Source organism: Giraffa tippelskirchi, chromosome 1 (genome assembly GCF_054371585.1).
Source record: "Giraffa tippelskirchi isolate mGirTip1 chromosome 1, T2T-mGirTip1v1.2.pri, whole genome shotgun sequence".
Taxonomy (NCBI): Eukaryota; Metazoa; Chordata; class Mammalia; order Artiodactyla; family Giraffidae; genus Giraffa; species Giraffa tippelskirchi.
In genome coordinates, this window is record NC_137275.1 from 192,610,842 (window position 1) to 192,634,531 (window position 23,690).

The 23,690-nt window shown below is 54.1% G+C and overlaps 2 protein-coding genes across 4 annotated transcripts in view; one reads left to right on the top strand and one right to left on the bottom strand.

Annotated features, from left to right (window-relative positions):
- Positions 1 to 22,014, top strand: part of DNAI1 (dynein axonemal intermediate chain 1) — a 66,901-nt gene extending 44,887 nt beyond the window's left edge. For 2 of the 3 annotated variants that reach the window (XM_081519416.1, XM_081519423.1), the window contains exons 13-20: positions 5,867 to 6,114; positions 11,656 to 11,745; positions 11,875 to 11,959; positions 12,505 to 12,584; positions 14,454 to 14,602; positions 14,708 to 14,807; positions 18,245 to 18,430; positions 21,693 to 22,014. In XM_081519416.1, the coding sequence (XP_081375542.1) occupies positions 5,867 to 6,114; positions 11,656 to 11,745; positions 11,875 to 11,959; positions 12,505 to 12,584; positions 14,454 to 14,602; positions 14,708 to 14,807; positions 18,245 to 18,430; positions 21,693 to 21,791 (1,037 nt within the window). In that variant the 3' untranslated portion in view covers positions 21,792 to 22,014. The remainder of the gene's footprint in view (positions 1 to 5,866; positions 6,115 to 11,655; positions 11,746 to 11,874; positions 11,960 to 12,504; positions 12,585 to 14,453; positions 14,603 to 14,707; positions 14,808 to 18,244; positions 18,431 to 21,692) is intronic. The other variant, XM_081519431.1, reaches the window with a different exon arrangement.
- Positions 22,015 to 22,405: 391 nt separating this feature from the next.
- Positions 22,406 to 22,816, bottom strand: ENHO (energy homeostasis associated). Its single transcript, XM_081520319.1, has one exon. The coding sequence runs from the start codon at positions 22,716 to 22,718 to the stop codon at positions 22,488 to 22,490; it is 231 nt and encodes a 76-aa protein (XP_081376445.1). The 5' UTR covers positions 22,719 to 22,816; the 3' UTR covers positions 22,406 to 22,487.
- Positions 22,817 to 23,690: the final 874 nt, after the last annotated feature.

The following is a 23,690-nucleotide window of genomic DNA, read 5'->3' on the forward strand; positions in this document are numbered from 1 at the left end:
AAGCAAAAGGTCCCTACCACATATGTCAGACCGCAGACAGGACATGGCAAAAACCTTCACTGCTGGGGGAAGAGGAGCCTACCGTTTATAGGGGAATTGACATCAGGTTGGCTCACCAGTCGCCAGGGAAACCAGCAGCTGGGTGGGGGGCAATTGAGTAAGCCCTGTGATTAAGAGAATTGGAAAGTCATGTGAGCAGGTGGAGGTGAAGCAGGGGCTGGTTGATTGGGGAATGTGCAGAGAGCAAGAGAACAGCCATCTTGAGTGACCTCTCCCTCTGATTCCTAAAAGTAGTTTTGGGTCACACTTCCCTGTGACCCAGTTAGTTTCCTATATCTGCAGTAACAAGTTACCACGAACACAAGGGCTTTGTTGTTGTTCAGTCGCTATGTCATGCCCAACTCTTTGCAACCCCGTGGACTGCAGCATACCAGGCTTCCCTGCCCTTCACTATCTCCCAGAGTTTGCTCAAACTCATGTCCATTGAGTCAGTGATGCCATCCAACCATCTTATCGTCTGTTGTCTCCTTCTCCTCCAGTCATCAATCTTTCCCAGCATCAGGGTCTGTTCCTATGAGTCAGCTCTTTGCATCAGGTGGCCCAAGTATTGGAGCTTCAGCATCAGTCCTTCCAATGACTATTCAGGGTTAATTCCTTCAGGATTGACTGATTTGAACGTAATGGCTCAAAAGAACACAAACCTATTGTCTTACAGTTCTGAAGGTCAGCGTCTAAAATGCGTTTTGCTGACCAAAAATCAGGTGTCAGCAGGGCTTTGTTCCTTTTGGAGGTCTGGAGGACCATCCATTTCCTTGTCTTTCTTAGCTTCAAGGCTGCCCGTATTCCATGGCTTGTGGCCTCTTTCCAGCTAGCAAGTGCCTCATTCTGACGTCTGCTTCTGGTGTCAGTGCTCCGACCTGCCTGCCTCCCTCCTTTCCTTATAAGGACTCCTGTGATTATACTGGTTCCACCCAGATAATCCAGGATAATCTCCCCATCTCAAGGTCTTTAACTTAATCACATCTACAAAATCCCTTTTGCTATGTAAAGTAACATATTTATGGGCTCTGGGGATTAGGACACGGGCATGGGGGAGGGCCATTATTCTGCCCACCACAGCCCCTCCAAGTGCTTCTTACATGACTTAATAAGGGAATCATCAAACAGCTGCTGCCTTGGGCTCAAGCCCTGGGCCGGATTCATCAGGGAGCTGCAGGAAGAGAGGAGGAGGCCTGCTGGCTGTCGCTGGCTTGGCACCCTTGTCTCTGCAGCTTGGCACCTACTTCTCTCTGACCACTGGCCTGGCTTAAGCCAGATGCCCCAACATGCCCTCTGCCTGCTCTGCACTCCCTGAATCCTGAGCAGAATCCCAGGCTTCTCCTGACAGCCAGGACTCTCCAGAGCGGCCCCCTACCATCTAGAGCTCTGGGTAGGGGTAGAGTAGTGGTGCTGCCTGGGCCCCAGGAGAGGGTGCTGAAGGCAGTGAGAGCTTCATGTGGAATGAAGCCACCCTTCCTCTGAGACAATGGCTTTCTGAGAATGGCCAGATCACGCCCTATTAGGGAGTTGACTCTCCTCCCCCAAATCTCCTGAGTCATTGAAGGCCAGAGTCAGAGAAGCCATAGAGATTATCCAGCAAAGCAGAGTTAGGAGGAGGCAGCTCTCCCCCTGAGAAAGGAAGCCTGCTGGGCCATGCCAGGCCATGCTGCATCCTTTGGTGGCAGGCTAAGGAAAAAATCTGCAATAGTAATACACTTGTAATAATAATAGTAATACACCTGTAATAATAATAATAGTAGAGGAATTCCAGGGGGTAGATGGGCACTCATAGTGGAGAGCCAAATGGCCTAGAAGGCTTCTTGGAGAAGGCAAAATTGCAAAGTGAAGCTAAGGCCAGACCAGTGGGCCTCCCTCTTCCCTTGGAGTTACAGGCCAGATGGTTTATTCCCCCTCCTCTCTCCCTCCCTTGCTCTCTCCCTTTCCCCCTTCCTCTGTTCCTCTTTCCCTTCCACCCAGCCAATGTAGAGTCACTGAAATCCCATGGCCCAGAGGAACCTGAAATTCCTTCACTGGCCCCAGACGTCAGGGCTCCTGCCTCTTTATATAATGGAGTTTGGGAATGGGGGCTTCCGGCTGTGTTGCTGGACCTTCCAGTCCTGTGCTGGGGAGCCAGGTAGTCTGTGGGATTCAGGATCAAGTACTCCAGGGCCCAGGGCTCTGTGAGCCTTGAACGTGATGGGATTCTACCACTCACTGGGAACTGAGGCACTGGAAGTGACCTTGATGTCAACGTCTTACTGGGACTTCTGGTGACCTGGTCGGTGGCATCATACTGGGAATGATGGCAGGCTGGGCAGTGATGTCACCAGGACTGCTGGTAGCCTCAGCGATGATGTCACATGGAGACCGCTGGTGGTCTGAGTGGTGATGTCACTTTAGGACTTTTGGAAGACAGCATGATGCTCTCCTCTAGCACTGTTGCAGGTTGGGGCCCTGATGTCACACTGGGTACACTTATAGGATAGAATAGTGAGGGTTCATAGGGGTCTGGAGTAAGGGACAAGAACATCATAGAATAAGATGGAGAGGAAGCCCTAGCTGAATGAGCTTTTCTCTGCTTTCCTGGTGTGGTTTGGCAGACAAAGCCCTGAATTGGAATTCAGGAAACACATGGTCTAACAATGATTAGAAGCTGTGATCTTTATGTCAGGACGGCTTGTTTGGTTGAAAGTAACAGAGACCACTTGAGCCAGGTTAAGAACGGGAGGCTTACTGTCAGGATGTGTGTGGCCTGGGAGCGCTGTCAGGATTTAAGGCTTTACTGTGGCCAGTTGCTTGCTCTGTGTCCCTGTCTTATGAAATCCATGCTTCTCTCTGCCAGAACTTTCCTGTCATCACAAGTGGCTGCCCTGGCCTTTACACATCCCCTCGTCCAGATTCTGGAGGGATTATTTGCTTTGCCAGACACCCCATTGCCCCCAAAAGTCCAGTGCCCCCTTGCCCTCCTTTTTCTACCTTCATGTAAAGTTTGGATTTGTGCTGTTACCCTGAGCAGGGTAACTAAACAGGATATTGGGTGTGACAAGCATCAAGTGATGGGTCTAATATATTCGGGCACATCATTTCTACCCCCTGGGCCTCAGTTTGAAGTGAAAGTGTTAATCGCTCAGTCGTGTCTGACTCTTTGCGACCCCATGGACTGTAGCCTGCCAGGCTCCTCTGTCCATGGGATTTCCCAGGCAAGAATACCGGAGTGGGTAGCCATTCCCTTCTCCAGAGGATCTTCCTGACCCAGGGATGGAATCCAGGTCTCCTGCATTGTAGGCAGATTCTTCTTTACTCTCAGAGCCACCAGGGCTTCAGTTTATCCACCTCCATAATCTGGGGGCCATAGTTCAGCGTCTGGTGGTTCTGGGAGCAGGTCAGAGATGTTCACACTGCAGAGTTACTGAGCCAGCCTAGGGTTTCCAACTCTCCTTTCCTGGTTCCACTGGTCGTGAAGGCTTTATGCACAGTGTGGCAGGGCAGGGCTGCTGGAAGTGTGTCTAGAAAAAGTGAGTCATCACTGCTGTCCCTCAAGGGACCAGATCCCTGGGGCATAGTGAGAGCAAGTATGGGGGTCACGCCTGCCTTTGACCCTTGGGGCAGTAAGGAGAGCATCCAAGTCCTTAGCCTGAGCATCTTTCATCCAACTGCCCACCTTTCCATTCACCCTCCTGCCTGCCCACTCCTCCCATCAGTCTTGCTTGGCATCCAGGCCACAGGGCGTCCAGGGCATCGACAACTCACCTCTGGCCTGGCAGTTCATACTTTGATTACCCGGCGAGGGCTTGCCCATTCAGCCTCAGGGGTCTGGCTCCCTGTCACCACACCAGGAGCTGCCGAGGGCAGGCCCATGTCTCCAGAGGGCTGTGTCTGTCCCTGCCAGGCTCAGCACAGAGAGAGGCCCCAGTCAGATGCTCAGGATTTGGGTAATGAACAAAAGGAGCTACAAAGGACTGTCCCACTGCCCAGTTCAGTTTCCTTCATGGTCTGATTGGGAAAGATGCTCCCCTCAGCCAACTATAGAACTCTCCCCGAATTGAACAGTCAGCTCTTGGGGCTTACCCTGGACCCCGCGAGGTGAGGTACTGCCAGCTCCCACTCCTACCTCAAGGCCAGTCCACTACTGGCTCGGCAACATGCCAGGCGCAGGGTGACCACTGGCCTCCTCACTTTCCTCAGAGCAGAAGCCTTTTCCTTCCTGAACCACAGTGTGCTTCCCTGTGGTTCAGGCTGGTCCCTGGTACCTTCCACTCCAGGGGCAGCCACTCCTTACATAGGAAGCTGCACGTGCCCATGACTGGGGAAGGGTTCTGTTGACAAGTAGCCACAGCAAGGGAAGGTGGGCTTCCCCGCAGGCAGCTGCGCTGGTGGGCATGCCAGCTTGCTCACTGCAGGCCACCCTGGCTCCTAGGAAGCGTCAGCTCTGTCTGCAGCAGACCCGGGGCGAGGGTACCTAGGACGGTGGTAGTTAGCTCATGCCCAGAGCCTGGGGAGCTCAGCCCAGTCACTTGCTCCCCCCAAAAAGGCGCAGCCTTGGGAATAAGACAGAATGACTCAGCAAAACTTAACAAGTTGGGGCTGCCTCCCTTTCTTTCTCACCCACGGGCTCCACACCTCATGACTGGCTCTTTTGTCAGGAGGGCCTGGTCTGCAGTTGCGGGGGTCAGAGGAGCTAGCCCTGGGGGCCGAGGGGAGAGCCCTTGTGTCAGCTAAAAAGGCTGCCTTAGCATAGGGCCCCCAAGAGGAGGGCAGGGGGTTGTTCTAGACATCCGCCTCGCCAGCTCTGGCTCCTCTGAGCTTGGGAAGAGTCCTGGGCTGGTGGCAGGAGAGCCAGAACTGAAGGCAGGGGCTGTGTTCTGTTCAGTGACTGCATGATCACGATGGCCGCCGGGTGAGCAGAGAATGAAAGACTGGTATCACCCCCTCGCCAAGGGTGGGCAGGGAGAAGGACGTCTGCTGAGTGGTCTGCTGTCGACCACCAGAAATTGTGCCCAGGCCAGAGGGACAGATAACATGGTGGTCTACTGAAGCCCTGCTGGCTGGCCTGGGACTTCTTGAATCTGGGAGCAAGCATAGAGCTAGGCTTCCCAGGTAGCTCAAACGGTAAAGAATCCGCCCGCAATGCAGGAGACCTCGGTCAGGAAGATCCCCTGGAGGAGGGCATGGCAACCCATTCCAGTATTCTTGCCTGGAGAATCCTATGGACAGAGGAACCTGGCAGGGCTAAAGGCTACATTCCATGGGGTCGCACAGAGTCAGACACGACTGAGCAACTGACACTTTCACTTTAGAGCTAGGGTTCGGCTGCAACTGGGGACTGTGGGGCCGGAGGGTATGGGAAGATGCCCACAGGTGGCTAGTGTGGGACCACACAGACAATTCCATGTTAGTCCAGACGGAATCCCTGTCCTTGTCTGGGGGTGAGGGATACACGGCCATTATCCCAGCACCTAGGCACAACAGATGGGCTGGGCATCTGGGGATACTGCTCTGTCCCAAGCCCACCCACATCCTTCACGTAACAACTCTTTGAGCTGGCAACCCCCTTTCCTGTACCCCCACGGAGACTAAGGAGAATGACTGTCCATCCTTCAAGTACACCTGGTTACCTTGTCTGTTGCACCCACCACTGAAACCCGAGGAGGGGGTGGGCCAAGTCTCATGGTTCCATTTCGCAGATAGAGAAGATGAAGACCAGAGAGGACCCCCCTTCACCTCCCCACACTCATGGTGGGAGACAGAGTGGGGCAGGGCTTGTTGGCCCTTGGGGAGGGGCTGGGACTTGGACCCTCCAACAACTGCCGCCTCTTCCCCGGGACAGATGACTTCATGAAGCAGAGCCGTGGCATGCTGCTCTTATACAGCATGAAGAACCCCAGCTTCCCCGAGTACATCTTCAGCAGCGAGAGTGGCATCATGTGCCTGGACATGCATGTGGACCACCCCTACCTGGTGGTGGTAGGCCACTACGATGGCAATGTGGCCATTTACAACCTCAAGAAGCCCCACTCCCAGCCCTCCTTCCGCAGCTCAGCCAAGTCTGGCAAGCACACAGACCCCGTGTGGCAGGTCAGCCTCAGAAGCGAGTGGGAGGAGTGGGTGTGGCTGAGCGGCAGTGGGTGGGCCTGGGAGCCACAGGAGGAAGGGACTTTGGGGAGCAGAGGGCCACAGACCAGGGGTTGCGGACGACAGCTACTGGCTTAGAGGCCAAGGAGCCGGGTGTGAGAAGGGCAGAGGCGAGCATCAGGAGGCAAGACGGTCTGCTGTCAGGGCGGTGGTCTCCTGCCCATCCATCTAAGGACCTCGGATCTCTGAGGAGTGCTGCTTAATGACTCAGAGCCGGTGGCTGGATGGCTCCAGGGCCTGATGGGCCTCCGCTGAGTATGTTAAGGTCTCCAGGGGTCTACGAAAAGTGAAAGTGTTAGTCGCTCAGTCATGTCTGATTCTTTGTGACTCTATGGACTACAGCCCGCCAGGCTACTCTGTTCATGGGATTCTCCAGGCAATGGCCATGCTCTTCTCCAGGGGATCTTCCCGACCCAGGGATCGAACCCAGCTCTCCCGCATTGCGAGCAGATTCTTTAACATCTGAGCTATGGTCTTCCTCAGCTGCCCACAGGGACTCTGTTCTGCCATCTGGGCTAGAGTTGAGGGCTCTCCCAGACAAGGGTAGGTGCTGCCGGTTCTCTGCCTTCCAGGTGGGGCTGTAAGACCTGGCGGGTGGGGCCTGTGAGTACCCAGCTTCTCCAGATAGGCATGGAATGGGACCATTGTGGTCGTTGGGGCTGGATTTCACCCTGACTTTGCGTCTCCCACCTTACTGCGCTGGGAGTGGGTTTCACAGTTTCGTTCTCAGAGCCTCTCAGCTCTGGCTTCACAGCCCTTGCTCACTGTGTTCCAAAGGTGCCCCTCCTTCTGAGCCTGGGCACCCTCACCCCATGGTCTGGCCTGGGAGAATCTAAGCACACATTTCTCTCTCAAGTTGCCCAAGGCCTCTGGGGGGCTCAGACAGTGCTGGGGGTCTGTCTTCTCATTGTCCTCTGCCCCCTGCCCTGACAGGGTCTGCTGGCAGGCTCTGCACCCCTGCCTGTCTGGCCCTGAACTTCCTGAGTCACGTGGATGCCCAGGCCCTGGCTTTTGGCACCGACAGGCCTGAGCAGAAGGAGAGTTGTCCAGGCACAGGGGAAGTGGGAGCTTCTCAGCTTCATCCTTTACCTGGATCTGGGGCACAGGAAGGAGGCACCTCCTCCCACCAAATACCCTCCCTGCAACCAAGGCCGGAGCCAGAATTGCAGCTTCAGGGGTTCTCTCCTCTGGAAAGCCTATCTCCCGAGTCATCATGTCCAGGCACACAGGGGGCTCCAGACACGGGGAGGATGTCTGCACAGACATTAAAGCCCAGGGAGAGAAAAGACTTGCTTTGATCAAACTAAACCAGCATCAGACCTGCCCTTGCTTTGCCAGCTCGAAGACACAGCCCAGAGCCAAGCGCAGAGCATCTCAGTGTGGCCTGACTCTCCTTAAGCCCAGGAGAGGGCGAGAGGCCAAGGGCAACCAGTCTACTCCCTCTCTGCGCTGTTCTCAGAATCAAATAGCAAGTTGGAGAGAGAAATGGGGCTCTCAGGAGACCGTTACCCCTTCCCTGGATGGGTGCCAGGGAGACTAGACAGTGTGGCCTTCTGTTCTCCCACCATCCTTTCAGGAGAACAGGGCTGCTGCCTTTGCAAAACCGAAGACTCCGAGTTCTTGGCTGGAATCAGGGCTTGTGACGTGGGAGGGGCCTGCCTGTCTCTGTCTCCTTTAACGACTTCCTGTTCTCTTCCTTCCCTTGCTCTCATTCCCTCCCCGCTTCCTCATTCGTCTCTTCATTCATCCATTCATTCAGCAACTCCTGCCTGTTCCCTCCTCTGGAGGCTGACGATGCTCAAGGGTTTGGTCTCCGGAACTCCTGGCGGGAACACACAGCAGCCAAGGTTGAGCAGATAGGGCGTGCGCTAAGTGCCAAGGAGGGCTGAGGATTGTCCAAAGTGCGGGGGAATGAGAAGCAGGGACTGGAAGGCCAAGGAGGTCTTCCTAAAGGAAGAAGCACCTGAGCAGAATTGTGAGGCATGAGAAAGTATGCACTGATGAAGAAGGCTGCAAAGGGGTCACATGAGCCAGAAAGACGTGGGCACAAGCAGAGAAGCCTGCTGGGAAATGACGCACCACGGGGAGCACAGTATGCAGGACAGGGAGGAGCAGCGGGACCTGAGAAGAGCCTAAGTGCCCAGTCCTGAGTGTGCTCCTCCAGCAAGGAGGAAACTTGGATTCTACATGTCAGTGGTCTCAAATGAAGCATTAGTGCATGCGTGCTAAGTTGCTTCAGTCGTGTCCGACTCTTCATAACCCCATGGACTGTAAAGCCTGCCATGCCCCTCTGTTCATGGGATTCTCCAGGCAAGAATACTAAAGGGGGTTGCCATTTCCTCCTCCAGGGGATCTCCCCAACCCAGGGATCGAACCCACGTCCCATACATCTCTTGCATTGGCAGGCGAGTTCTTTACCACTAGTGCCACCTGGGAAGCCTAGTGTTAGTGAAGTACAGAAGCTCAATGTATTAGAAAGATGTGAGTGGGGCTTCTCTGATAAGATCAGGGTCCTGATTGCTTGAGGGTCCCCTGTCATCACTGCCCGTGTCCCCTGAGCTACTTTCCCAAGGCTCCCAAGAGTTCCTCCCAGCATAATTTGAAAATCACTGTCCAACCATCAGAGGATTTGGGGGCAAAGAAATCCCACAGTCGTGGAGTGTCCTGAAGATATCTTCCAGCCGCAGCATGAGAGAGCTTAAGACTGAGCCACAACAGGGGCAGTGGAGATGAAAATGAGAAAATAGGGTTGAGAGCTGTTGAGTAAAATCAAGAGAAGCAAGTGACTGGCTGGCTATGGGGGAAGAGAAAGTTGGTGATGGCACCTGAAACTCTGGTTTGGGACAGCCTGTAGGGTGCCACAGAATTCTGACCAGAAGTTAATACAAGAAGCCAGAGGAGGCGTCCTACAGGCAGTTGGTTGTATATCTGGGAGCTTGAAGAAGACCTGGGGCTCGTGAAGGAGGTATCAGAGACATCAGAGTCTTAGGTCCTTCTTCAAGGGACTATGTCTTGGGAGAAATCCGAGAGATTGTTTTCGATTTCAAAAGCCAGGCTGGGGGCCGAAGGACTTTGTTCTATTGGTAACAGGGAGCCATGGAAAGTTTTGGAACCAGGGACTCCAAAGGGGACAGGGTTCCAGTCCCACGGCACAGGCTGCCTCCCATCTGGGTAGCGTAGGCCCGTTCAGGCCCCGCTGGGAAGCCCCAACCAGCAGCACTCTGCAGAGTGTGTGTGTGTGTGTGTGTGTGTGTGTGTGTGTGTGTGTGTGTGTGTGTCCTCTGCTACACTGGGGCAGGAGGCAGGAAGGATATGAGCAGACCCTGGGGTCAAACATGCCTGCCCTGATGAGAGAATGCAGAAGAGAAGGAATCAGTGATATAGGCCTCTGTCTCCTCCCTACCACCTGCTTCCTGGGCATTCGTTCATTCTCTCAATCCTACTTCCACCTGCCCCCTCTATGCCCTCTTTATTCCCACCCTCCCACCTCCACTCCAGGAGCATGTGTGAAATTTGCACACACACACATACACGCATACCTGCAAATACTCGCACCACCCCCGACTGGGCATCAGGCTGCTAAGTGGGGTGTGAAATACAATTTCCAATGCACGCCAGCGGCCACTCATTAAACACTTCCCTTTGCAGCTCCCCTGCGCCTCTTATTGTCTGGTCTTTGACACCCCCATCCGCTCCCCCCTTTAAAGGGACTACCTTTACACAGAAGAGGGAGCTGTCTCAGCATCAGGACTGCTCTGACTTGTGCCTCACAGGCTGTGTGGTGTTCTAGGCCTCTTGGTGAAAGCACAAAAGAGCAGCCTGCCCAGACAGGCCCAGGCAGGGCAAGGTCCTCCCTCCTGCAGCTCTGACAGCCAGGCCTGGAGATGGGGGAGGTCCCCCGGAGAAGAAATCCCCTCCACCACCCTACACGTACACCGCTCAAGAGCCAGGTTACAACTGTGGTTACAGACAGCAGCCCTGGGTTCCTGTCCGCCCTCACTGGGCCTCTCCTTGTGACAGGGGAAAGATGGTGGTCCCAGCGCAGGAGGCCTGGAAGCTGGAAAGCTCTGGGCATCTAGCCCCACCCCAGCCCTCCCGGACACAGCTCTGCCAGGCCTCCACATCTGGCAACAGAAACTTGAGCCTCAAGCGTGTCATCTTCATAAGACAACAGCTCTGTCTCCAAAACACTTTCCCATATGTTTGCTTCCAGCCCAGAGAAGATGGGTGGGGAAGGATTATTAACCCCAATTTGCAGTTGGAGAAATGCAGCTCATATCTGAGATGCTGGGAGCAAGATTTTAGAAGCAGGAGCCAGTAGTGAAGTGAAGGTGGGAACAGAAGAAAGGCTACCTGGAGAAAAACCAAGCCTGGATGGGGAGGGAAGCAAGCAGGAAAAAGCCCCCCAAGAACCTTAGCACCTTGATTCCTAGGACGATGGCTATTACTTATTGAACACTGACATTCATTATTTCATTTATTCCTAACAACAAACTCATGCTATTATGGTTTCTGTTTTAGAAATGAGGAAGCTGGTTGATGGGCTGTCGACGTAAGGAGGTCAAACACAGAGCCACTGCTTTCTAACAACTTCTTACAAAAATAGCTTCCTATTCTGTGTTGGGGTTTGGGAGCTCCCCACCCCCTTCCCCATCCCATCCCCTCACTACCCCCGCCAGTGGCTCAGATAGTAAAGATTCTGCCTGCAATGCAGGAGACCTGGGTTCGATCCCTGCATCGGGAAGATCCCCTGGAGAAGGGAATGGCAACCCACCCCAGTATTCTTGCGTGGAGAATCCGCATGGACAGAGGAGCCTGGTGGGCTACAGACCATGGGGTTGAAAAGAGTCGGACACAACTGATCAACTCACACCACATACACCCCATTCCCCATACCCCACTAGAAGAAGGGCTTGTTCTACATCCAAATGGATTCCCAGAAGTTTTTCTAAAGGAGCAAAAAGGAGCCTGCAGATGGGGGTGTCTGAAAGTTAAGGTCATAATGGACACCCTCTTTCCCTTTGTAAACAGTATTTTTATACTTCATCCTCACCATCTCAGGTTTTATACATGGAATCCCACAAATGGAAGGGCTGGGGGTTTTCTGTTCCTCCCCCCATGTGGGTGAGCGTGGGGAAAAGGTACGTATTTAAAGAAAATCAAATTTAATAACAAGTTTCTCTAAACAAACAAACAAAAAGCAGGGCTCCTAGCAGCCAACGCAGAGAGGAACCAGGTACTCCACTGCTGAGCCCGGGGACCGGGGCAGGGCCCCACTGGCACATTGCCTCAGGATGCTCGGCGGCAGGGTGGCGGGGGGACGGTGAGTGAGGAGGGAGGGAGGGCCCATCATGGGACCCTAGGCAATGGGCTCCCAGAACTGGCTTCTGGGCCTCAGAAGGGTCGTCGAGGGCCCTGCTCAGCTCGAAGCCCTAACCCGACACCCTCGAAGGGCACCAGAGCTCACAGGGCGGGATGTTGCAGGTCAGGTGGCAGAAGGATGACATGGACCATAACCTCAACTTCTTCTCTGTGTCGTCCGATGGCAGGATCGTGTCTTGGACGCTCGTGAAGGTGCGTGTTTCCCAGGAAGGGTCATGCAGGGGTGAAGATGGGGGGTCAGGGGAGCCAAATGGCAGGGGGACTCCAATCCTGCGGGTCCAGCCCCACCGGTGCGCCTCCCCCCTCCCTGTGTGACCGCAGAGCGAGCTGGTTCACACTGACGTCATCAAGCTGAAGGTGGAGGGCGGCACGGAAGGTCTCGAGGGCCTGCAGATACACACAGTGGGTAAGAGCCCCTACACCTCATCTCCGGCCAGGCCACATCACCCAGGCCCAGGAGGTCTGGTCCTCCCTCTTTCTGCACACCCCACCTCCCCTCCTGCCGGGTAGGAGGAGGTAAGGAGACAGCCTGGTCCTGAGCAGTCTGCAGACCCTCCCTGTTTATGCAGATCAGGCCCCTGTTTACCCAGATCCCATCCCTGTTTACTCAATTCCTCCCCTGTTTATGCAGACGTATCCCTGTTTGTACAGACCGTATCCCTGTTAGCAGACCCTGTCCTTGTTTACCCTGACCCCGACCCTGTTTAACTCAATCCCCACCTTGTTTATCCAGGCCCCATTCCTGTCTGCAGAAGCCCTGGCCCGTTTGCAGAGTCCCAACTGCCGGGCTCTAGCAGCAGCCCAGGGACCCTGTTTCTGTTTGGCTGGCTCCAGCCCTCATAGCACCCAGACACAGGCTGTCCCAGGGGAGGGCCTACTGGGTAGAGGTGGATGCTGGGGGCCTCCCTCCCTTCCAGAACTGGCCTAAAACGGTTCCCTCTTCTCCCGAAGGCTGCGGCACTGCCTTTGACTTCCACAGAGAGATCGACTACCTGTTTCTGGTGGGCACAGAGGAGGGAAAAATCTACAAGGTGAGGCAGCACTGCTCCGATGCCAGTTCCTTACAGGGCCACTAGACCTGGGAGCTTGTCATTCTCAACAGACCATATTCGGATGGATCTCAGGGCTCATCAGTTCTAGAAGGCTTCATGGGGAAAGAGAATGCATTGCTTTCTTTTTTAAAAAATTTATTTATTTTTAATTGAAGGATAATTGCTTTACAGTATTGTGTTGGTTTCTGCCAAACATCAACATGAATCAGCCATAGGTATACATACATATGTCCCCTCCCAGAATGCATTTCTTGACCTGCGTGGGTGTCAGGAAGAGGGGCTGACTGCAGGAAAGGAGATGAAGAATCTAGAGGGTGACTTTAGCCCAACCCAGCATCTTTCCCTCACGTCCTGCTCCCTGCCTGGGAGTGAAGGAGGTAGAGCTGGGCATGGGGGTTGTGGGGGAAGAGCGGGGCTTGGAACATCCTGAAAAGACTTCCTAGAGGAGATCTGAACTTGAGCTGAGCTTTGAAGGCTGGGTAACAAGAAAACCTATCTCTAAACACCGGGTTCATCCTAGCTGGTGGCGGGATGGAACTTCGTGGCCCGCTTCTGCCAGGTCTCAGTGTTAGTAGGTGAACATCCTTCTGAGCCTTCATCCATCCAGAAATAGCTCTGCTGCAAGCTTTTCTTAGGCTCAGAAACTCAGAATGTTAATTACAGGCAGCCTCCCGGGAGCCCCTGAGGCCCAGGCAGAGCCAATCTGAATGCAAAAGATGTCCCCACCCCCCTTCTCCACCCCTCCTGTGGCTTCGGGAGACAGGAAGAGACCAGTCAGTCACTCAGTCTCCTGGAGAGAGGAAGTGAAGGGCACAGTGGCCAGGGCAGGAAACCAAGTGAGAAATCATGAGACTGGGACTTGTTCCTGGCTCTGCACTTGCTTTTCTGTGAGCAAATGAAAGTGAAAGGTTAGTCACTCCGTCATGTCTGACTCTTTGCGACCCCGTAGGTTGTAGCCCGCCAGGCTCCTCTGTCCATGGGATTCTCCAGACAGGAATACTGGAGTGGATTGCCATGCCTTTCTCCAGGGGATCTTCCCAACCCAGGGATTGAACCCAGGTCTCCCACATTGCAGGCGGATTCTTTACCATCTGAGCCACCAGGGAAGCCCCTACCTGAGAAAGGTGGGATGTTTACCACCACTGCAAGGATTATGTCTGTGGACTGCTGGTGGATCCAGGGCTCTGTTTGCCTGTCCACAGGCCTCGGCGTGGACACAGACTAGACCATACCTCCACCAGAGCCCCTAGACCTGCTCTCCCTGGGCTCAGGGCTGTGCTTGCTTAGTCGTTCAGTTGTGTCTGACTCTTTGTGACCCCCTGGACTGTAGCCCTGCCAGGCTTCTCTGCCCTTCTCCAGGGGATCTTCCCAACTCAGAGATGGCACTCAAGTCTCCTGCATTGCAGGTGGATTCTTAACCATGTGAAACACCAGGGAAACCCAAAAATAATGGAGTGGTTGGCCTATCCCTTCTCCAGGGGATCTTCCCGACCCAGGAATTGAACCAGGGTTTCCTGCATTGCAGGCAGGTTCTTTAGCAGCTGAGCTACCAGGGGAGCCTCAGGGAGGAAAGGCCATTTCTGCCTGGCCTGGAATCCTCTGGGCAGACTTCCCTCACCCTCCAGGAAGGCTCCCCTGCCCACCCAAACCCCAATCCCTTAAGCCCCTCCTCTCTCTCTGGTTGATTTGAGGGTGAGAAGAAGAACAGCCAAGAGCTTGGCCACAGCTCAGCTGGGACAGTGAGGCAGGGCGGGGACAGAAGAGGAATCTCAGGGTCTGACCCTCCAAAAACCCCTGGGGAAGTGGTGGCTGACCTCTCTCACTCATGCTTCCCCACCCCCACTCCAGTGCTCCAAATCCTACTCCAGCCAGTTCCTCGACACCTACGACGCCCACAACATGGCTGTGGATGCCGTGTCCTGGAACCCCTACCACACCAAGGTCTTCATGTCCTGCAGCTCTGACTGGACAGTGAAGATATGGGACCACACCATCAAGTGAGGGGCCTGCCCTCCCTCAGGCTGCACCCTGGGCGAGGACCAGTAGGGTTCTGGCACCATGAGCCCTCTGTTCTCTCAGCTTTCCGCCCTTCCCCACTGCAGGACCCCGATGTTCATCTACGACCTCAATTCAGCTGTGGGCGACGTGGCCTGGGCACCATACTCGTCCACTGTGTTCGCAGCAGTCACCACCAACGGGAAGGTAAGTGCCCCTTTCCCGACCCTGCTGACCCCCTACTGAAGACAGGATGAGCCATCTCAGCTGTCCCTCCTGGAGGGCCCACTCCAGGCCCAGGGCAGCTGGGGGAAGGCGGAACATGGGACTCTGTGTATCCTCAAGGGCCAGGCCACTTGGGGCCCTGTCATCCCTGGTGGTCCAGTGGTGAAGAATCCAATGCAAGGGATACAGGTTCGATCCCTGGTCCTGGAAGATTCCACATGCCATGAGGCAACTAAGTCTGTGGGCCACAACTGTTGAACCCACATGCTGCAACTACTGAAGCCCACATGCCTAGAGCCTGTGAGCCTCAACAAGAGAAGCCACTGCAATGAGAAGCCTGCACACCACAACTAGAGAGTAGCCCCATCTTGCTGCAACTAGAGGAAACCCGCGTGCAGGCAGAAGACCAGCACAGCCAAAAATAAATAAATAAAAGAGGGGTCTGTCATCCCATTAAGCCTGGAGGAGAGAGTGGAGCTGTTCACCTTGAAGGAGAGAGCAAGATGGGAGATAAGATCCCATGAGGAGGAGCTGTCTTCTCTGAGGGCCATGGGGAGGGAGCTATAGGGTGGCAGGTGCCAGCTTGATGTAAAGAGAAACTTATAAACCAGAGTCAATCTGTGGTTGAAATAGCATCTAAAAGGTAGTGAGGTCCCCATCCCTGGGAGTATGCAAGCTGAGTCTGAGAGGGGAGATGGGAGGGGTCTGTGCAACAGTAAGAATTGGTGAAAGCTCAAAAAGAGCTTGTGGGGAAATTTTTTTATGAGAAAGTTTTTATGCAACATAATTTACTTATGGACTTTGATATAAGCTGAGAAGCACCTGCCAGGAAAGAATAGAGTGTATTAAGGCATCACCCTTAAGTCAGGCATTTATTTGCTGAACAAATGTCTAACCATGGGCCAACTGTGGCTCCCAACTCCAGGTCAGGGCCTGGTGATTCAGGTGATTCACAGAGCTTATGTTCCAGTGAAGGGAAAGAAATAGAAAACAACAACCAAACCCCCAATAGAGTTAAGTGCTAGGCAGAGATCAAAAGAGGATGACGTGTGTACACCAATGTTCACAGCAGCATTATTCATAATAGCCAAAAAAGTGGAAACAACCCAAATGTCTGTAATTGATGAATGAGTAAACAGTAAGTACTCAATCCATAAGAACGATTATTCAGCACTAACAAGGAATGTACTACTGATACATGCTATATCATGGATGAACATTGAAAGCATGCTTAGTTTAAGAAGCCAGTCTCAGAGACTTCCCTGGCTGTCCAGTGTTTAAGACTTCGCCTTACAATGCAGGAGGTATAGGTTTGATCCCTAGTTGGGGAGCTGAGATCCCACATGCCTCCTGGCCAAAAAACCAAAACAGAAAACAGAAGGAATATTGTAACATCTTCAATAAAAACTTTAAACATAGTCCCTATCAAAAAAATCTTTAAAAAAATTAAGAAGCCAGTCACAACACCGAACATTTTCTGATTCCATTTATGCAGGTCTAGAATAGGCAACGGAGAAGGCAATGGCACCCCACTCCAGTACTCTTGCCTGGAAAATCCCATGGACGGAGGAGCCTGGTAGGCTACAGTCCATGGGGTCGCTAAGAGTCGGACACGACTGAGCGACTTCACTTTCACTTTTCCCTTTCATGCACTGGAGAAAGAAATGGCAGCCCACTCCAGTATTCTTGCCTGGAGAATCCTAGGGACGGCGGAGCCTGGTGAGCTGCCGTCTATGGGGTCGCACAGAGTCGGACACGACTGAAGCGACTTAGCATAGCATAGCATAGAATAGGCAAATTTACAGAAATAAAGTAGATTTGTGGTTACCTAGGGAGAGAGGGGTTGGGAGAAAGTGGGTATGACTGGTAATAGGTATAAGGGTTCTTTTTGGGGTGATGAAAATGTTCTATACTTGGTTGTGGTGATGGTTACATAACTGTGAATATACTAAAAAACAGGAATTGTATACTTTAAATGGGTAAATTTTATAGTATGTGAATTTTATCTCCACAAAGCTGTTATGGGGCTTCCCTGATAGCTCAGATGGTAAAGAATCCACCTGCAACGCAGGAGACCTGGGTTCCATCCCTGGGTCAGAAAGATCCCCTGGAGAGGGGAATGGCTACCCATTCATGCCAGGAAAATCCCATAGACAGAAGAGTCTGGCGGGCTACAGTCCATGGGGTTGCAAAGAGTCGGACATGACTGAGTGACTAACACTTTCATTTTCAAAGCTGTTATATCTTTAAAATAGAGTGATGCAAAAGGAAAGGACTGGGTGGTCTCTTAGATAAAGTGGTCAGGGAAATCTTCTTTAAAGAGGTGACATTCAAGTAGAGAGCTGGGTCACACAAAAGGGTCAGGTGAAGATGAGTGAGGCCTTCCAGACAAAGGAACCGCTAGTGCAAATGCCCTGAGAGGAGAACAAGCTGGAAGGGTTTAAGGAACAGTAAGTTAGGGTGGCCGGGATCTAGTAGGCAAAGGGCTGAGAGCCTGAGATGAGAGCAAATGGTGCAGAATTGAAAGAAAGAATCAGAATTTTTATGTAGTATGCCTAGGGAGACTATTGGAGGATTCCAGATTTTTAAAAGGTAAGTCTAGCTGCTACACAGAGGATGGATAAGAGAAGGGGAGGAGATGAAGCAGGAAGACTAGTTAGGATGCTGCGTAGTCGTCTAGGCAAAACTTGCTAATGGTTTGGACTTACAGTGCAGTAAAAATAAGATCCGACATTTGTTTAGCACTTATATGACAAGCACTGTCCAAGCACCTGACATATATTCATTTGGTAGAAACCCTGGCTCTGCCACTTACTGGCAAGTTAGGCTTAAGAGCTTCCATCTCCTCATTTATAAAATGTGGAAAATAACAGAACCTACCTGATAGAGTGGCTGTGACTATTGTAATTAGATGATGCAACCAGGTAACATGCTTGCCCAGAGTTTAGTGCATCATACTGTAGAAGTTGCTCAGTTGTGTCTGACACTTTGCAACCCCATGGACTGTAGACCACCAGGCCCCTCTGTCCATGGAATTCTGCAGGCAAGAATACTGGAGTGGGTTGCCATTCCCTTCTCCAGGGGATCTTTCCAACCTAAGAATTGAACCCGGGTCTCCTGCACTGCAGGCAGATTCTTTACCATCTGAGCCACCAGGGAAGCTGTAAGTACTCCATAAATGGCAACTGCTATTACTGTTAATTCTATAGACACTTAAATTTTCTCCTAAACATTTTATTGTCATTCCCTCAACCATAGGAAAAACAGAGACACAAATTGCCTCTCCTACTGCCTCCAGCTCCAGTGTGCTAGGCTTCTGTCATGTTTCTCCAGAAAGTCCAGGGGCAGTTCCTCTGGTGGGGGGAAGCAGGGATAGGGACCTCATTTCCCTGATTGTGCTGACACCTACCTCTTCACAGACCCACGTGTTTGACTTGTCCATCAACAAGTACGAGGCCATCTGCAACCAGCCCGTAGTGGCCAAAAAGAAGAACAAGCTCACCCACGTGCAGTTCAACCACATCCACCCCGTCATCATTGTGGGCGATGACCGAGGGCACGTCACCTGCCTCAAGCTCTCACCCAACTTGCGCAAGATGCCGAAGGTACAGTCTTGGGGAATTCGGGCTGCCACAAAAGAAAGTCTCCAGGATGGCTGGATGGTGGGGAGGGGGGTGATTGGTGAGAGAAAGGGGAGGAGCCAGGGGATAGCCCCAGGTTTCTGGCTTTGGAGGCCCAGGGTAAGGATGGTGTCATTGTCCAAGTGAGGGGCATAGAAGTAGGTTTGTAGCGGGACAGATGGGTTCTGACAATGCTGAATCTGAGCCCCAGGTGGAGACAACAGGTAAGCAGGTGACTCGAGTCCAAAGTCTGGGGGGAGTACATGGGCATCATTGGCTTGCTTGGTGTTATCCAGGCAGGGACTCGAGGCTTAGTTTCCGGTCATTCGCTGGGCTTGCACAGGGCTTCAACTCCAATGGTCCCTGAACTGGGAGCTGTGGGTCCACACAGGAAACAGGAAATGAGCCGTGAGGAGGGTAACTAGGTCAGTAGCTAGGCAGTCCTCCTTTTGAGCTCTGGTTCCTTTCTGGGATCTAGAATGATCCAGAGATCCTGGCTAGAGCCCAAGGGCTCTGAATACAGGCCACAGAGCCCAGAGCCATGACCTCAAAATCTAGATCTCAGAGTCCCGATTCAGACTTAAGAACCCAAACCTTAGAATCCAGAGCCCAAGGGTCCAACTTAAAAATCCAAAGCCCTAGATCCCAGTCCTGTCCATTTGGGTGCTAGGAGAGAATTTGCTCCTTGCTAGGTTCTGGACCAGGGTCAGAGCTGAGCTGGGGCTGAGCCACGTTGCCCTGATGACTGTACCCCCCGGGGTTGCCATTTGAGGCCTTTACTTGCAGTTTGAGGAAACAGCAGGGGCCTCTTTCAACTGCTGACACCTGCCCCTATGTGCCGCCACCAAAGCAGGCGCCACTGCACTAACCCTCTCATGCCAGCCTGGCCTATTCCCCACCATGGCCAGGGAGGCAAGGGCTGGGATTTTGGCCGGGCCTGTAATTGTAGCCAGCTGGGGGAGGGGGTGGACTTGGCTATAAATACTCAGAAGGCTGCTGAGTGCCTGCAGCTGTGGCCCAGAGGCTGTGGTGGGCTGGGGGTGGGGTGGGGTGGGGTGGGGTGGGGTGGGGTGGGGTGGGCGTGGTCTGAAACTCGGCTAAGCCCTACTAGTTGGCCTCCAGGAGCCGGAGGAAGGCAGTACAATTTGTGGAACAGATAAAATCTGCCCTTGATTTAGTGAGGAGCAAGACCCAGGCTTAAGCTGGTAGAGTTGGATAGCCCCGTGGGAGGGATGGTAGTGACCCCTCGGGGCTGGGGGACAGCCATCACACGTTGAAGGCAGTAGATGTGGCAGGAGGCCTGCCTTGCCCACTCTGACCCAGGGAGGCAAAGATCTCCCACAGTCTCAACTCCTCAGAGCAAGGGTCAGCATCAGTATCTCTGAGGACCTGAGGGCATGGGTACCTGGGAGTCAGAGAACCTGAGCAGGTGACAGCTGGGGGCTAGTTCTTGCATGGACTGGCAGTTCCTGTGAAACTACCACCTGACTCTATCAGCCGCCAAGTGACTCAGGCCAGAGGAAGTCCTGTGGGCATCCCTCCTGCCCCCCTCTGCAGGCTGCAGTCTCCCTGATCTCCCCAAGAGGGCTGGGCCACAGAGGCCTGACTGCCCAGCCCAAGGAGCATCCCGTGACTGGTATCAGAGCCCACCAAAGGTCAAGGCCTACTTTCCCCAGCTACTGTCTAGATGGCAACTGTAGCTCAGAAAGGCAAGGAACTTGCCCAGAGTCATATAGGGAGTTAACAACTAAAAGCCAGGCTTCCTGACTCCCAGGAGATGAGGTGAGGGTGAGAAGAGAACATGAGGTTAATCTGGGAGAGAGAGAGGGAAGGGAGAAAGAGACATCTTTGTCCTCTGCCTCACGAATGTCGGGGTGAGGGGGGGAAGGGGCAAAGGCTCTGTGCCACGAGGGGAGGGGGGAGACAGATTTGGGAACAGGTGCAGGAGTCACGCCAGGAGGAAATCTGAGCTCCACTGGGTGTCAGCAGCCAAGATGGGCCAGAAAAGGGCCTGTGGGCCCCGCCTCTCCCCCCACCTCACAGCCCGGGCCAGATCCAGGCTGGGTCCCCAGCAGGCAAGGCTGGGGCAGGTGCCAGTGAGCCCTGGGCACAGGTGGCTGAGAGGGCAGGGGGCTCAGGTACAGAGGGAAGGCGAGAAATGGCAGCTCCCCCAGCCTAGCCCGCACCCCACTGCCTGGACAGAGGGAGGATGGCACTGGTGCTGGTCTGCCAAGGAGCTCTCAGGCCTGGGAGTCACACAGACCCAGTGGCCCAACACTTTTTCTCAGAGTCCAGCTTACCAGCGAAAGGATTAGAGTGCCCTGTAGGCAAGGGTGTGTGTGTGTGTGTGTGTCTGTGTGTGCGTGTCTGTGTGTGTGCATGCCCTGTAGGCAAGGGGTGTGTGTGTGTGTGTGTGCGCTCAGTCGTGTCTCTTTTGTGACCCCACAGACTAGCGCACCAGGCTCCTCTGTCCATGGGATTTCCCAGGCAGTGAGTTGCCATTTCCTACTCCAGTGGATCTTCCCGACCCAGGAGTCGAACCCATGTCTCTTGTGTCTCCTACATCGTCAGGCAGATTCTTTACCACTGCGCCACATGCGAAACCCTGTGGCCAGGGGTGGGGGGTGGGGGTCATTAATTCAAGACCTGCTGAGGACATCTGGAACCACATGGGACATGCCATCTGCCCTCCTGACACCCTCCCCCACCTGGGGATAACTGACACAGCAGGCCTGGCCCCAAATGGTACCCCACTCCCTGCCTGAGCTGGAAGTACTGGGTACGAGTGCTAGGTGAGGGCACCTGTGGCTTTGTCCACACTTTCCCTCCACAAACACACAGCTCTTAGCTCCTTGTTAGGACTCAGCCAGAGACCTTCCTGTAGGAGGGGTGGTCCCAACCGGTAGAGGTCTGGGACTACAGCTCTTCTTGGCTTGCCCCCCGCCCCAACCATCAGGATTCTACGTCGATCTGAGGTTCAGAAACAAGAGTTGGATGTTTCTTCCAGGCTTTAGCTGGGCCCTGTTTGTCGAACCTGAGATGGGGAAGGATCTTGCAGAGGTGGGGGGAGGCAGGGGTCTAGAAGCTAATCAGGCAGGAGAGGGAGGCAGGGGTCCAGAAGCTAACTGGGCAGGAGAGGGCACGGCAGTGCTGGGGTAAGCTGGGCTGAGGAGGTGATGCTGGGAGGCAGCGAGAGGTGGCCTCTCCCTCACCAGTCCTCCCTGGTGTGTACTTATCTTCTCCCCAGGAAAAGAAGGGCCAGGAAGTACAGAAGGGGCCAGCTGTGGAGATCGCAAAATTGGACAAACTGCTGAACCTGGTGAGGGAAGTGAAAACCAAGACCTGAGGGCCTGGCCTCTGAACCTGGCCCATGTCTTGAACCTAGTACTTGTAGCCCCTGACCCTGGTACCCCAGCCCAGCCTTGGTACCCAGTATGTGTCTGACCCTACCCCTGATCAGGTCCCAGCGCCCTGCTCCGGCCCTGGTCCCATCACCTCACTCCAGGACTTAGTCCTCAACCCGTTACCCTCTCCTACTTTGCACAAATAAACCTGTGTCTGGAAGTCCACCCACATCTTTAATTTTGCTATAGCAGGGCCCCCAGGAAGAGGAGAGAATCTCAGGGTAGAGCCTTAGATCCATTTATTATCCAGCAAACAGTAGAAGGACCAGAGGAGGGGCCCAGCCTGGACACCCTCCCATTATTGCCATGGATTCTAGTTTGCTTCCCCAACCTGGAGGGCCGAGAGGCGCTTGGCCTAGGGGGAGGGTGGACCCCACCCCTGACCGCTGGGATGGAGCAGAGTCCAAATGGCCCTGGCCCTAGCACCAACTCACGAACCCCTGCCCCAGGCCTGTCTACCTAGGGCCAGCAGGGCCCCTCTTGGAGCCAGGCTGACCAGACACTGGGTGGCTAGGTCCAGTTCCACACAGGCTGGACTCTGAGTTCTGGACCTCAGGCCGGCTAGACCCTGGAATCCCGATTTCAGGTGCCAGGTGGGGTGGACTTAAGTCCCAGACTCCGGGCTAGGCCAGGGGCCTTCAGGGCTGCAGCAGGTAGCTGCCCTCATGGCTGGGCTTCTGGGGCGGGGGCGCCTTCTCAGGACAGGGGCCAGGGCTGGAGTTGGGACTGGATTCGGAGAGGGAGTCGATGTTGGCAGAGCGTGAGTGGCAGGCCCAGCAGAGAATGACCCAGAGCAGCAGCAGCAAGAAGCCGACGAGGCCGTTGCAGATGATGGCGATGAGGGCCCCCTGGGAGAGGGCTGCCCCCATGACGGGTGCACCCTCAGACGAGTACAGGCTGAGAAGCTGCCTCAATGGCAGGACCCATGCCGAAGCGGGGCGCTGGGACAGCTGGCCTTCCACACACTCAGTGATCCCTGGGCAGTGGAGATGTCTGAGCCTGTGAGGGGTACAGAGCAGAGGCAAAGCATGGTGAGGAGGAAAGGGGAGGGTGAGGCTGAGGAGGAGAGGGTGGAGAAGAGAGCCCCCCTCCCATACCTCCGGCCTCCCAACAGGTCTAAACACCCCACAGAGCCAGGACCTGGCTCTGGGCACCTGGATGGGGGTGTGGCCCCAGTGGGGAAGCCAGAGTGGGCATGGCCTGGACCTGCCCACTGAACGTCCAGCCCTCAGAAGAACTGTAAGAGTGGGTGGGATTGAGGAAGCCCAAGGCCTTGAAGGGTGGGCACTGTGACCAGCTTTGGTATGGCCTGGGCACCTCCCTGCTCTCAGGACTTCAGCCAACCAGCCCAGAAGACCTCCAGAGGCGCCAGCCCACACAGAGGGAACTTTGTGGAGGCCTGGCAGGCGTGTGTGGGTCTGTGTATCCAAAACTGTGTACCTAGGTGAGCCTCTCAGAGAGACTGTTGAGCCAGGTCAGGTGCGTGTGTCTGTGTGTCTGGCTCTTACTCTGTCCCTTGGTTCTTGCCTGGATATGCACCTCAGCCTCTGTATACCCACCTCCGGTGTGCACCCATCTGTAGCTCTCTTTGTATCTGTCTCTCTTATGTGTCCCCATCTCTGAGTCCTGAGTGTCTCTCTTGTGTCTCCTTTCTCTCCTAGTCTATTTCTTTGTGTATCTCTGGATCAGTCTCTGTATGCCTAGGTCTCTTGTGTCTCTCGCCTCTCTTTCTTCCCCGCTGTGTGTCCATCTGTCCCCGTGGACGTGTCTCTCTCCCCTCTCTGTGAGGTCTCTGTAGTTCTGTGCGTCTCTAGCGTGTCTGTCTTTGTGTCTGACTCTCC